General features: G+C 36.2%; 1 protein-coding gene across 1 annotated transcript; it reads left to right on the top strand.

Moving 5' to 3' along the window:
* The first annotated feature begins 291 nt into the window (after window positions 1-291).
* LOC130566176 (C-C motif chemokine 13-like) lies at window positions 292-1,167 on the top strand. Its single transcript, XM_057353458.1, has 3 exons — window positions 292-483; window positions 620-731; window positions 821-1,167. The coding sequence occupies exons 1-3, from the start codon at window positions 414-416 to the stop codon at window positions 948-950; spliced, it is 312 nt and encodes a 103-aa protein (XP_057209441.1). The 5' UTR covers window positions 292-413; the 3' UTR covers window positions 951-1,167.
* The last annotated feature ends 12,154 nt before the right edge of the window (window positions 1,168-13,321 follow it).

Raw genomic sequence — 13,321 nt, 5'->3', positions numbered from 1 at the left:
AAACAAGCTTGACTTGTTTGAAATGTAACTGGGGTCCCCATGAGGGTCCCTCATAAATTTGAACGTTTTTTTGGAGTGTGCTTGGAAAGACCAAACAGCTATGATGTGACAAACACAAATCAGCCACGTTTGAAAGGTTACCTTTGTCAGCAATTTAGTCAGGTTCACAGAAATGGGGAGGGGTACAGGACGTACTACCTCTGTAGACCACAAAACGTTTTTTCCCCAGGTCTGTGATGTCACTTGTTCCTCGTTGGACCGAACCCCAGAAGTTTCTGTAGTGGAAGAAGTACAGCCCCACAAGTGGCCGCACACAATATAAAGCGGACAGAATCTGTGAGGTGATCATACCCAAGACGATCAGTCACCGACAGCACATCAAGATCCACTGATCAACAACGACACCGACAAACATGAGACCACACTGCATCTTCATCGCCTGTCTCGCTCTCTTCGCCCTCTGCTCACTGGCAAGCACCCAATGTGCGTCTTTATCTTAATCTATATCAATTCATCTTTTTCCTTAAATGTTATTTTTTAATTATTTTAAAGTTGTTAGAATATAAAAAAATAACATTCAGTAAACTAACATAATTGTACCTCTTTATTTTTCCTGCAGTCAGCCAAGCTCCTGATAAATGCTGCTTTTCGTTTTCCAATGTGAGAATCCCATTAAAGCAGATTGAGAGTTACCATACAACCCATCTTGAATGCCACAGGGGTGGAATCATGTAAGTTTTTGTTTTGTGTTCATTAGAATCTATAGCAATTATATATCTGCCATGTAAAATAAAGATATATCATCTTTTTAAAAATACAGTTTCATCACCAAAGCTCTAAATGAGATCTGTGCTGACCCGAATGAGAGATGGGTCCAGAGACTGAAGAATCTGGTGGACAATCGCACCCTGAAAGAGACATCAGCGGACAGCTCTGGGGACAGTGCTTAAAATGTGAACCGCTTCATGCTTTTAAACGTCTTTACAATAGACAAATTTGTAAGCTTTATTGAAAAAGAAAAATGCAGGTACTTGTTAAACGGTTTTGAACATGTTAAAATATATTCAAAGTATATTTAAGCTCTTTTTTTACATTTAATCAAAACCTGTTTACATTTTTACATAACTACTGTTTCACCAATAAACAATATAAAAAACATTACGATTTCAGTCATATTTTTAATTGTCAAATAAATAATCATTTTAATCACTTATCAATCTTAGTAGCAGCAACAAAATTTCACCATGACAAAAAGGGCTCTGAGGCCCCTAGGTGGTCCACAGCGGTACTGCAAGAAAATCGGAATAATTGTTTGATGTCAAATTAATTGTTGTGAACGAATTAAAATTGACATGATAAAAATGCAAATTTAAGTTACACCAACCAAAGCTAACGTTCTGCAAAATCGTTTGTTTTTAACTTTCACATTAATTGATTGTCTAATCATCAGTGGGAGAATGTGCATTTTTCATATAGACAGATCAAGACTAAAGTGAGTTTTAATTTCTGGTCATTTCACATGGGCGGTATTCTCTGCATTGATTTTATCCTGACAGAGAATAAAACATGAAGAGAACTAAAACGACAAAGAGAAACAGGTTGACATTTATTATTCTCACATTCACAACAATACAACTGCCAAACCTTACTGACTTATAAAAACATATGTAGCCTAACAATGCTATTACAGTCTTCTGCTAGTAACTTTTTACGGTAGGCTCTGAAATGATCTGATGCCTGATAATACCTATTACATTTACTTCTCGTGTTTTTTTATATTTTTAAACCACAGCTTTTTTCCCCACACACAAAACCACAAAATGTCACACATCTCTTGCAAAAGCAAACACTTCATTAAAAACTCCTGTTTTGCATAGTAACTTTATCAAACGATTAGCCATATATAAAGTAAACTACACACAAACAGGACAAATGTAATTCACTACCATCTTTTTTTACGCAAGTTGCAGTGTTGCAACCCCGTCTCAAGGCAGTTCGTGGCATAGATATTTGGAATCTATTAAATCGTGTTCATAGACACGAATTTCCTCATTTTTTCGTGTCTAATTTCAGTACACAAACTGCGTGTGTATGTACATTTATATACAGTATTTATAACCTGATATCAAAAGAAGTCGTAAATATTTTAGGAGATAGCTAACCAACACCTTACCTCACTACGATGGAGCTACGATGTAAGAAAAGGAAGCAAGGATGCACAAATAAGAATTGAGAAGCACCCTTGTGGTTTGTAAATGAGTGTAGAATTTTTAATATCAGTATTGTCCCCAACCCAATTGAGTACCGCAGAGATGACGTATTTTTGTATGCAAACCCCGGAAGCGAATTAGCATTTTAAGACTTCTGGTTCCATGGCCCCAAAGTCTATGCGTTTTTTGAATGGGTCAATCGCCTGAAATAAGATCTGTGGTTAACAAAACCTCTAAATATTTTCACGTTTTAATCTATGACATAAAACACAACAGTTATAACCCGCTCGTTATTTTTTAAACTTTTATTGTGTTTAAACTTTTATTGTGCTAGCAAGTTGCTAAAGGCGACTACATCCTTTGGGGGGGATGTTAGATGTCATCGCGCATATAAATCTCACACATATTGCAACATGGGCATGAATGTCTAAATTCATTGTTGGGGATTCATTCACGGGGTGATTACTTACCAGGGAACAAGATTTTAATAAAGTTGGGGGATTATTGGTAGTGACGTTGATATCGAGCAACCATAGTTTAGTTTGTTTATAGCATCATGTTAGCTTTTTACTGCTGCCGATTGTATTTAGGCTTATTTTTAGCAAATATTGTGTAAATCTGTAAAGATGATTTTGATAGACAAAACGTATAAACATCACGAACATTTGTTAATTCACAGATCTTATTTTTGCGATCTTCCAAAAGTTTCTTGGAAAAATGCATAGGCTTTCGGTCGAGGGAACCAGCACGGCACTTACTTCCGAGTTAGGCTACAAAAATCTGTTATCTCTGAGCCACTCCATTACACAAATGCTTCTAGTTTTGAATTGTGTGTAGAACTGAGTTTAGTTTTGCAAAGATTGCAGTTTTGCAGAATTAGTCAGAAGATTAGTAGTTTCACAAAATGAGCCTCAAGTATCACTATTAATGTGTAAGCAATTGTAAAAAAATAAATAAATCCACATTTAAGGGAGTAAAGCTCACATAGTTGTTTTATATTTGCACTCTTTACAATCATAAGCATAAGCTCTTGGGTAAAAAAGTTCAATCCTAATACAAAACATTCTGGCACACATAAATTCCTTTTAGTTTTAGACGTCTTAAAAACTGAACAATTTAAAGAAGCTAGAGGTGTTAAAGCAACTGGATTTCTGTTGCCATCGTGACTGGGCCACCCAACCAACAACACTAAAAACTCTCACTTAACCACTACTTTACCAACACAAATAGATAAAGTTAACCATTTCCTGCTTTAAGCTATATGTATGCGTATACAAATACGGCGGATAAAGGTGAGATGATCATATGCAAGCACAAAGAGAACGAGCCCAACATGATCTTCATCACCTTTCTCACACTTTTCGCTCTCTACTCAGCGGATCATTCTCAATGTGCGTTTCTTTCATCTTTGTCTTTAATGTTCTTAAATAATAATGATACAAAACTGGATATTTAATAAGCATAAATCATTAAATGTACATATATTCATACAGTATGATGTTGAATTAACTGAATTATAAACTTACATTTTTAACCTTTGCATTTTTCCTGCAGTCAGCCAAGGTTATAAATGCTGCCTTTCTTTTTCCAAAATGAGAATCCCATTAAAGCTGATTAAGAGTTACCATACAACCCATCTTGAATGTCACAGGAGAGGACTCGTGTAAGTTTTTCATGTGTTTATTATAACTTATGCAATTGTAAATCTGTTATAAACATATTTTTGGAAAATCCAGTTTCATCACCAAACGTCGAAAGGAGTTCTGTGCTGACCCAAACGAGAGATGGGTCCAGAAACTGAGGAATCTGGTGGATAGTCGCACCCGATGGTAAAGTTTTTGTTCCGCTAAAAATAATTGTTGCTTTTCATTTTAAATGCTTGTAATAGCCTCTAAACCTGTTTTATTCTTTTACTGAAAATGCATAGTATTGTGAATTCTTTAAATGGATTCAATAAATTGCGATTAAACATTTTTTAATCCTGGAAAAAGGCACTAGTTCGTGTAAATTATTAGTTTTTTATTTTAATTATACATTATTCCTGACCTAAAACAATTACAGATGCAAATCTTTAACATGATAAAAGCAGTTTATGAGAGGTCTAATTCTTTTGCGTATAAGTGTACAACTACAATGACAAGCAACACAAGTAAATACAAAACGTGATTACATAAACACGTTAACACACAACGCCATCTTTGTAGAAAAACAGATAATGAAATCGATATTACATATAAATGTAATATTAGAAAGAAGAAAACAATTCAGTATAGGCTTCATCTACACAACAATGCTTAACTGCAGTTATAATAATTAGATTTATTTCCAAAAAAACTTAATACTTAAAATAAGTTAAACAATTATGGTAGTTTACATGGAATTTTAATTCATTTCTGTCTTTCACTGTAACAAAAAGGGAAATAAGCTTCTTAAGGCCTAAACAAAGATCGACACCAGAGTCAAAGCCCGAACCAAAGACGGCACCAGTGTCAGAACCTGAACCAGAGTCTGAGCAGGAACTAATGCCAGCACCAGTACTGGAGCCAGAACCAAAGCCAGTGCTAGAGTCAGAGAAGGAACCAGAACCAAAGATGGCACCAGTGCCAGAGCCTGAACCAGAGTCTGAGCAGGAACCAAAGCTAGATCCAGAACCAAAGCCGACAACAGTGTCAGAGCATGAACCAGAGTCTGAGCAGGAACCAAAGCCAATGCCAGTATTGGAGCCAGAACCAAAGCTGGCACCAGAGTCAGAGAAGGAACCAGAACCAAAGATGGCACCAGAGTCAGAGCATGAACCAGAGTCTGAGCAGGAACTAAAGCCAGCAGCAGTGTCGGAGCTTAAACCAGAGTCAGAGCCGGAGCCAGAGTCCATCGGCACAGAGAGAACACCATGCCAGAGGTCTGAAAATGTTGTTCACCTCAAAAATCACATCACAAGTAATGTTTTCTTATTAAAATGTGTGTCAACTCGGAATAACGCAAATTACATGAGGAATGTTAGTCAGTTTTAGGACAGGTGTTAAGCCTGATGTGTCTGCATTTGTTTAATGTTACTGCATGGTTTACAGTGAAAAATGTATTTATATAAATATCCTACACAGTGTAAAGATTATTACATTTTCTTTCATTTCTTTAATATTGAATAAGTAAGGCCATGTCAAAGATTGAAATCATAATGTAATGAATGACTGAAATCAAACTTTGACACTCATAATTATGAGACCTTCGCCATAACACATTAAGAAACACACATTAGTTTAAATACATTGTTAGGACTTTCCATAGACATATATTTTTATACTGTACAAACTAGGGATGCACCGATATGTACATTTTGGCGATAACCGATAATTCTTTAACATTGGAAGCCGATAACCGATATATTGGCCGATATACAGTATCTAAATATTCATATAAAATTCTCTAAGACTGACTGGTGGACAACTGCTTTTATTTGATAACAATCACTGCAGAAAAACAAGGTAACCATTAGTTCTCTTTTCCCCTCTGAAAATCATGTACCAACTACCAGGCTTACTTTACACTAGTTAACGATTCTTTAACCTTCAAACTTTTCTGGTATATTCTTTATTGGTAACACTTTACAATAAGGTGCTATTTGTTAGCAATTAGTTTATGCATTAGCTAACATAAACTAACAAGGAACAATGCATTTATTAATATTAATTCATGTTAATTTCAGCATTTACTAATGCATTATTAAAATCAAACGTTGTCACTGTTAATTGTAGTTAATGCACCATGAACTCACATAAATAACTGTATTGACATGAACTAACATTGACAAGGATTAATAAATGATGACAAATTAAATTGTTCATTGTTAGCTAATGTTGGCTAATGCATTTACTAATGTTAACTAATAGCACCTTATTTTAAAGTGTTGCCTTTTTATTTAATAAACAAATTATAGATGTTCTTCAAGAGCAACCCAGAAAAATGTTCTTAATAGCCACATATCTAACAGGTCTCAAGACAGAAAGCATTCAGACAGCAGTCTGATTCAAACAATATGCGTTTGTTCCTATAATTTACACATTCATAAATACTGTATCTACATACTGTACCTACATCAACTATGTTTTGCTCATATCTGTAAGTGAATGATCACGACAGAAAGACAGTACTGTACTGTATTTTAACTGTAAGCAGCGTGCATATAACGTAGTTTAACCAGAGGAAATTATTTATTATTCATCGGCCATAATATATCGGCCTAAATTTTATTATCGGCCGATACGGATAACATTAAAAATGACCATTTATCGGCCGATACCGATATGGCCGATAATTTATCGTGCATCCCTAGTACAATCCGTATATTGTATCCTTCAATCCTCACCCACCCATAATCCAAACCCTTTCACAAATCTTTCTGCATTTTTACATTTTCAAATAAGCATAATTTAGTTTGTTTAATACTCAATTTGAATTGTGGGGACCACTAAATAAGTTTTGCGTTAAACTTGCTTTAGGCCCTAACATACAACCCACAGCTAAATTTAACAACACTATGTGTCTTTTAAATTTTGCTTTTTTTGCCATCTAAAAGGTTAGCTTTGGAAAAAGTGAGCACAATAGTAACAACACAACTCAGACTAGAGAGCCCCGCACATGAACAATCACACCTCTGGTAAGATCCCGTGTGGTGTGTTCAGTCCTGCTCCTGAGTTCTGTCTCCCAAAGCAATGATTGTTTTCTCTTCACGCTGTAGGTCTACTCAGTTTTGCAGGCGTCATGAGAACAACTGACATGTGGACATCTTTGAAAATGCTGCCGCCAGCTGGGAAAGCCAAACTGACATCAGAAACAATTAGATTTTGACTGGACATTGCTGACAACAAAGCATATTTTTCCAAATTTTTTAAGCATTATAGTATTCTATTGCAGATTAACTTGTGGGATTGTTGATATAAATTTAGAGGTAAATTGTATTATGTTGTACTTTGTATGTATGAGCTGTATTAAATCACAATTGGTGTAAATTTCACCTCATTCTTGACTATAAGACTGTATTATCGCTAAGATGTCACAAGGCAGGCTTAAGAAGCTCTTTGGTTTTCAAGCTCTTTTAAAAGATTATTATTATTATATAATTATCCAGGCACTTTTAATGGAGTATGAACAGTGTTAGAATACATTCACATTTAAGCTATATTTTAAGGAATGGTGAGGACATCATGTCAAAATAATAACGATTGGTTTATTGACCACCTTCATTACGTTAGAAATAGATTGTGTTCTTGTCTAAAACCATAAGCTGAGAACCAGACTGAAGCACAAAGTGTTGATACACGAGATACACGAGAGGTCTCGCATCCAAGACTTCAGTATTGCATGAAAGTAATCAGAGCCATTTCTCCTTTTTAAAGGTGCAGTGAACTAGGACCACAATTTTAACCCAAGCTTTTGTTATATAAGAGGGAATCGTATTCAAGCGAACATCCTGTAAGTGTCAGACCTGAAAACGCCCTTGTTACTGAAATAACAACTGTTATTGATACGAGGCTCAGCGAACGGCAGGTCCTGGAATGCACCTATCTATGACAGGTTGAACACCGCCTCCACAGAAGAATATCAACGCCTACTTCTCGAGCTCTGCCCACTGGTTCGCGCATGACAGTACTGAACACAAGCTGCACGGAACCAGATAGAGCGAGTGTAAGCATCATGCCGTTAAAGATCGCAAAATATTGTGCAGTGCCTGGTTGTGGAAGAACACAGTCGCTGCATAACCTTCCTTCGGATTCCGACAGTAGGAATGCGTGGTTCACTTTTAAAGACGTTCCAGCTCACGTGGGGAAAACATTGAGTGTTTGTTCGCTTCATTTCAATGCGGATTCCTTGAACAAGTCTTTGCGGAGAGACCAAAATTAAAAAGCAGTGCTGTGCCGTCAATATTGGATCCGATACGAATGGCACAGCAATCTTATGTGAGTAAAACATATTTGTACTATGCGTCACTATTGCTTTGTTAGAGATCGCTTGATGTGCCCTGATAGTATTACCTGGGGACCTCTAGTCATTTGTAATAATTGTAATCGGCATCTCTGTGATTTGGCGGGCTCATATATCATTTTTCAAGGTTTTATCCACCGTTTGCGAATAACGGAGGCTGTTTTGAAATGTTTTGATATTATTTCTGGTGCTGGGTCATTTTGGCCGGGAGTCTACCGTTTGTTTATTTATCATTTATTATGTACATCCGCTGTCGCTGTGAAAACAACAATGGCGGCAGCCGTTGGTGGAACTGTGTAGATTAAGGGGCAGTAATATTATAATAAGATCCTGCTTTTACGTCACAACAGGAGCGAAATCTGAACGGCTCGATTTCTCACATGCTTGCAGGGAAAGGCTTACTGGGTCTTGTTTTTCACGTTTTCTGGGTTGCTAGATGCACCGGGGACCCGATTATAGCACTTAAACACAGAAAATTTTGGATTTTCATCCGATGACTCCTTTAATAGACTAATATGGGTAGGCACCTGAAAGTACAATTCTGACGTAATGCGCTCAGCATATTACACAGGAAGTGTTAACTCCACTGACTCTAGGCCACTTGCTTCTCATGACACTACCTAAACCTTGCAGAGTGGAAAAACACACTTGCAGAAAAAAACACATTAGTGTGATGACCATATGCATACACAACAGCAAAAAAACAAGAGCCAGATCAACTGATCACATGGATTTTTCTATCACCACCACCTGTCTTCTGCTCTTTGGTTTCAGCTCATTGACTCTCAGTAAAGGTTTGTCTTTATCTTTGTTTTTCTTTTTAAGGGTTGGATAAATTACAAATTGGTAACCAGTTGGATATATTTTTCTTTACTGTACCGGCTAATGGCCAACCAACACTCATAAACAGCCCAACATTGCCTGAATGCCATCTGTTGGCTTTGTGTGTCCCAATTTTAAGCACAATAAGAATAATGCTGTTCATTACTTTCATTTTGATGTGTTTTAGAATTGTGCTGCTTCTCCTTCACCTTCACACCCATAAAACATGTTGTAGGCTACTACAAAACCTATAAAGACTGCCACATGAATGGCATCATGTAGGTTTACCTTTGTAAATGTCTTGGCAACATCGAAAACGCTTATACAGTATATAAAATCATTTTCAGTAACTTTTTTCTTTGAAAATCTAGTTTCATCACCAAGCAACAAACAGAAGTCTGTGCCGACCCTGAGGATAGCTGGGTTCAGAACCTGATGAGGGATTTAGGCAGTCCCATAACTGAGATGCCAGTTCCCAATTCTGAAGCGGACACTGAGCCAAAGTAAACTCCTCTTTGTGTTTTAATTTTTTGTTTAAAAGCTCTCATTTAGTTGTAGATTATGTAATCATAAACTGTAACAAAACATTGCATAATACGGTTTTCTATAGCTACTTTGCAACAATGCACATTGTTAAATGTGCTACATTAATAACAGAATTGATACATTTAACATAACATGCATATTTTAAAATAAGTAATAAAATTCAGGACTTTATTGCATCTGTATTTTTACAAGGTATCTAGAAGACAGAAATAAACACTAGATTTGGCTCAAGTCATCTAAAAGTATCTATTATACCTCTTTATTATACTTTACATCGAGCCTTTTGTCCTCATGACAGGTCTGATCAGTTCTGCATACACCCTGGGCAAGAATAACTGAATTTCTCAACGATGAGCACAAAAGGACACCACAACTCATAATGCAGTATTTACTTGCTGGTATTTTCTTTTATTGCACTCTATGGTACAACATGTATGCAATTCATCACCATGATTGATGTACACACGCTGGTATTTTTGCACATTTATTTTCCGTCTGCATTATGAGACATTTCCTGGAAAGTACTTTTAATATCTTTAATTGCAGCTTATATTGTGCAAAGAACAACTGCATCTATCCATATATTCTGTTTTAAGATTGGTTTTTGACACTCCCGTTTGTTCGTCCTTTCTATTTTTGAGCCATATTAAACATTTTATAACACTTAAGGATACTTTGGTCTCATTCTATACTGCTTAAAATCTGAAGTATTGCAGGAACCTCAATCCAAATGTATGCACTTTCATTTGTTTTTATCTTAAGAGCAAATAAGGCTGCAACTAAGAAAGTAACAAAAACAACATCTGCTTTTTTACTTTCTTAGTTGATTCCCTAAAATATACATTTCATCCTTCACTCTTTATCTACAAAACATAATTGTCCTTTTAATTTTCAGTGGGTTTCCCTTCACTTTTAAAAAGTAATTCTATCACTATAATTTGACCATATCATCAATACCATCATAATTTAAGTAAACAAGTGAACAAAATCACAATGGAAAGGATCAGCCACTGTATAATAAAGGTAGAAAAGGACACTTGGAATCATCCAGACATATCGCTCTCGTCTCAGTTAGCCCATGCAGTATGTTCCGACTGTCTTAACTCACAATGTTTAAAACAGACAGTAACCCTTCTGCCCACTAGTGGTCGCTACTGCATAACAAATCTAATTCAGCAGAAAGGACGAACCCAACCATTGGGTTCTTTCAAATTAAAATGCTGGGCTGTTTAAATCCATTGTTGGGTCAAATCTTAACATTTTCAGTGTTAATTTAACTCAATAATTGGGTTTGTCGCTATGCTGGGTTGAAAATAACCCAGCATTTTAGAGTGTTATGGCACTTAGTTTGAGAGGTTTACTGATTGTCTACAGAATTTATTAATATAGACTATACTGTACATATATCCAATATTAAGCAAACTAATCATCTAAGAAATAGTATTAAGTGGTAAAATGATCAATTATGGCGCATCCGTATGAGTGAGTGAGTATGTTCTTACATAATTAGTGTTTTGTTTCATGTTCAAAGGCCTGGTGTAATTTAGTGTGTGTGCATTTACTGTTCATCCACAATCTTGCATCAATTCAACCTTCTCCAAGGAACACATATTACAATACTTATAAAATGTATAGCTTGAATGCACTGCAAGTTGTTGCAAAGTGTCTGCCAAATGCATAAATTTAAAACCTGACAACAGGTTGAATGGTTTAACGACAATAAGGCTTACTCAATGTTTCTTTATTCTCAAATCTGCTGCATTTGGTTTAACAACAAATGTTTGCTTTAGTAGCTGGTTATTTTAGCCTAAAAGCTTTTAAAATCTCTTACCAAGCCACTGAAAGTACATCAGACATGTGCTTCTGTTTGTTTGTCACAAGGCTGCGGATTGAATATTTAAATCCAAAATTATCAACGGCCACGCGCCGAGCAGAAAGTCTGCGAGTATTCAGAAGACTGCCAGTGTGCATCCAACAGATCTGATGTACCAGACATGACATGAGACCAAACAGGTGGTCACAAACACAGATCCGACACCAGTGTCTTTTGCAGAATATAAAAGGATTCAAGATGTGTTTTTATTCAGATTTCACATCAAAAGGCAATAATATTCGATAGAATTTGATTAGGATATATTTTGTGTTTGTGGTAGTGCTTTGTTTACACCTTTATGGTTTGTAAAACCACATGGATTGCAAAATATACATAGCAACCCAAAGACACAGAGTTTATGAAATACCAGAATTACTTTAATAATTATCATATTTCCTGTTGTACTTTTTTCAGTTGACATCATTTTATATGAACCATATCCACCAATACCACCCTGTTCCTATAGGCAACCTAACAGCAAATGAGTTTAGGGTTCATCTTGATGAATATTTACGAAGAAATATCCAAAAACTGGTCCATATTTGTTAAGGGACCTAAGAACAGAGCAGCTAAACCTCACTGGGGAGGAATTGCGTGAGTATCCAAAGACTGACGGAATATCATTAAATCAAGAGTGCATGTGTGTACTTAAAATGTCAAAACAGACTGAGCTGAAATTGATTGACTGTTGCCGTTTTTCCATCCTAGGAGCAGAACCTATGCTCATATCCACATTGCATCCCCTTTACAACCCCTCATAGTCCCCTTAAGAAAGTCATTACCACATTGACAATCACACCACAAAAAAAGCATATTTTAAATCCAGTGTACACTAAGAACAACTTTGCGGAAGCTTTTATCTCCGCACTAATCTGGAGATGAACTCTGCAGCAATTGTTGATGAACCGGTTGGGTCAACTGTAGGCATTAATTTACAAATAATGGACAGTTTCTAACCAATGGTAATCTATTAGCCTCAAAACATAGCATGTGTGTGCACTGCAAGAATAATGGTAGGCTACCAAAAACAACATTAAAAGCATACCATCTACATAAAAAGAAAAGATTTCTCAAAGCTTCCTGATGGGGAAATGGCAAGTGTTCTGATCTGATGAGTGCATCACAGCTGTTGACACAACAGACCCAGATGGTTTTGATTGGCTGTCTGGCTCATTGTGATGATGGCTGTGCCTTTGGACGCTCTTTTCACTCATTGTGCAACATATCAGCTGTAACAAAACTGTGTCAAGTACAAGCCACAGCTTTCCTAATGATAGCCTATCATAATATAAGAGATCAAAAAAGTTTTTCATGCTTTTTCACGAATCATCAGGTTTTGCACAAACCTTTGGAGTCCCTGCCACATAAAGTGGGTGATGTCAATTATTTATTTTATGTAATTGGGGAAATTATGAATTGTTATAATCCTTACACTTAGTAATCCTCATTTATAATGACGTTTTAACATCAACAGTAAACGGGAAACATGGCAAAACAATTCTGGATAAACACATTGATAAATCTTTGTTAAAACACCACATTAAACACCCCATTTATATCAAAGCTGCAACAAAACAACTTTACTTACGTTGATATTCAAGATGACAAGTTGAAATCACGCGAAAACAACTTTGTTATGTGGAGACTAAATGAAGTATTGATCGCGAAAGAAAAACGCATGACCTCCTGGGGCTTCCGTACGAAGTTAGCGTTTTTCTCGCATGTTGATTGTGCAAATGACTTAACTTTAGTAAACTTGATATAATTTAAACGTGGTACATCAGTAATGTTTCGTTTGAGCGTGCTAATTGTTCTATACCCTACTAACGCCACTGTGTCTTTAAATGTATTGTACGTACTGTCACTCACTGACACTGTAGTAAGCGTGACG

Source organism: Triplophysa rosa, linkage group LG15 (assembly GCF_024868665.1).
Source record: "Triplophysa rosa linkage group LG15, Trosa_1v2, whole genome shotgun sequence".
Classification (NCBI taxonomy): Eukaryota; Metazoa; Chordata; class Actinopteri; order Cypriniformes; family Nemacheilidae; genus Triplophysa; species Triplophysa rosa.
Note: the sequence above shows the minus strand (reverse complement) of the source record. Positions and strands in the feature narration are given on the sequence as shown.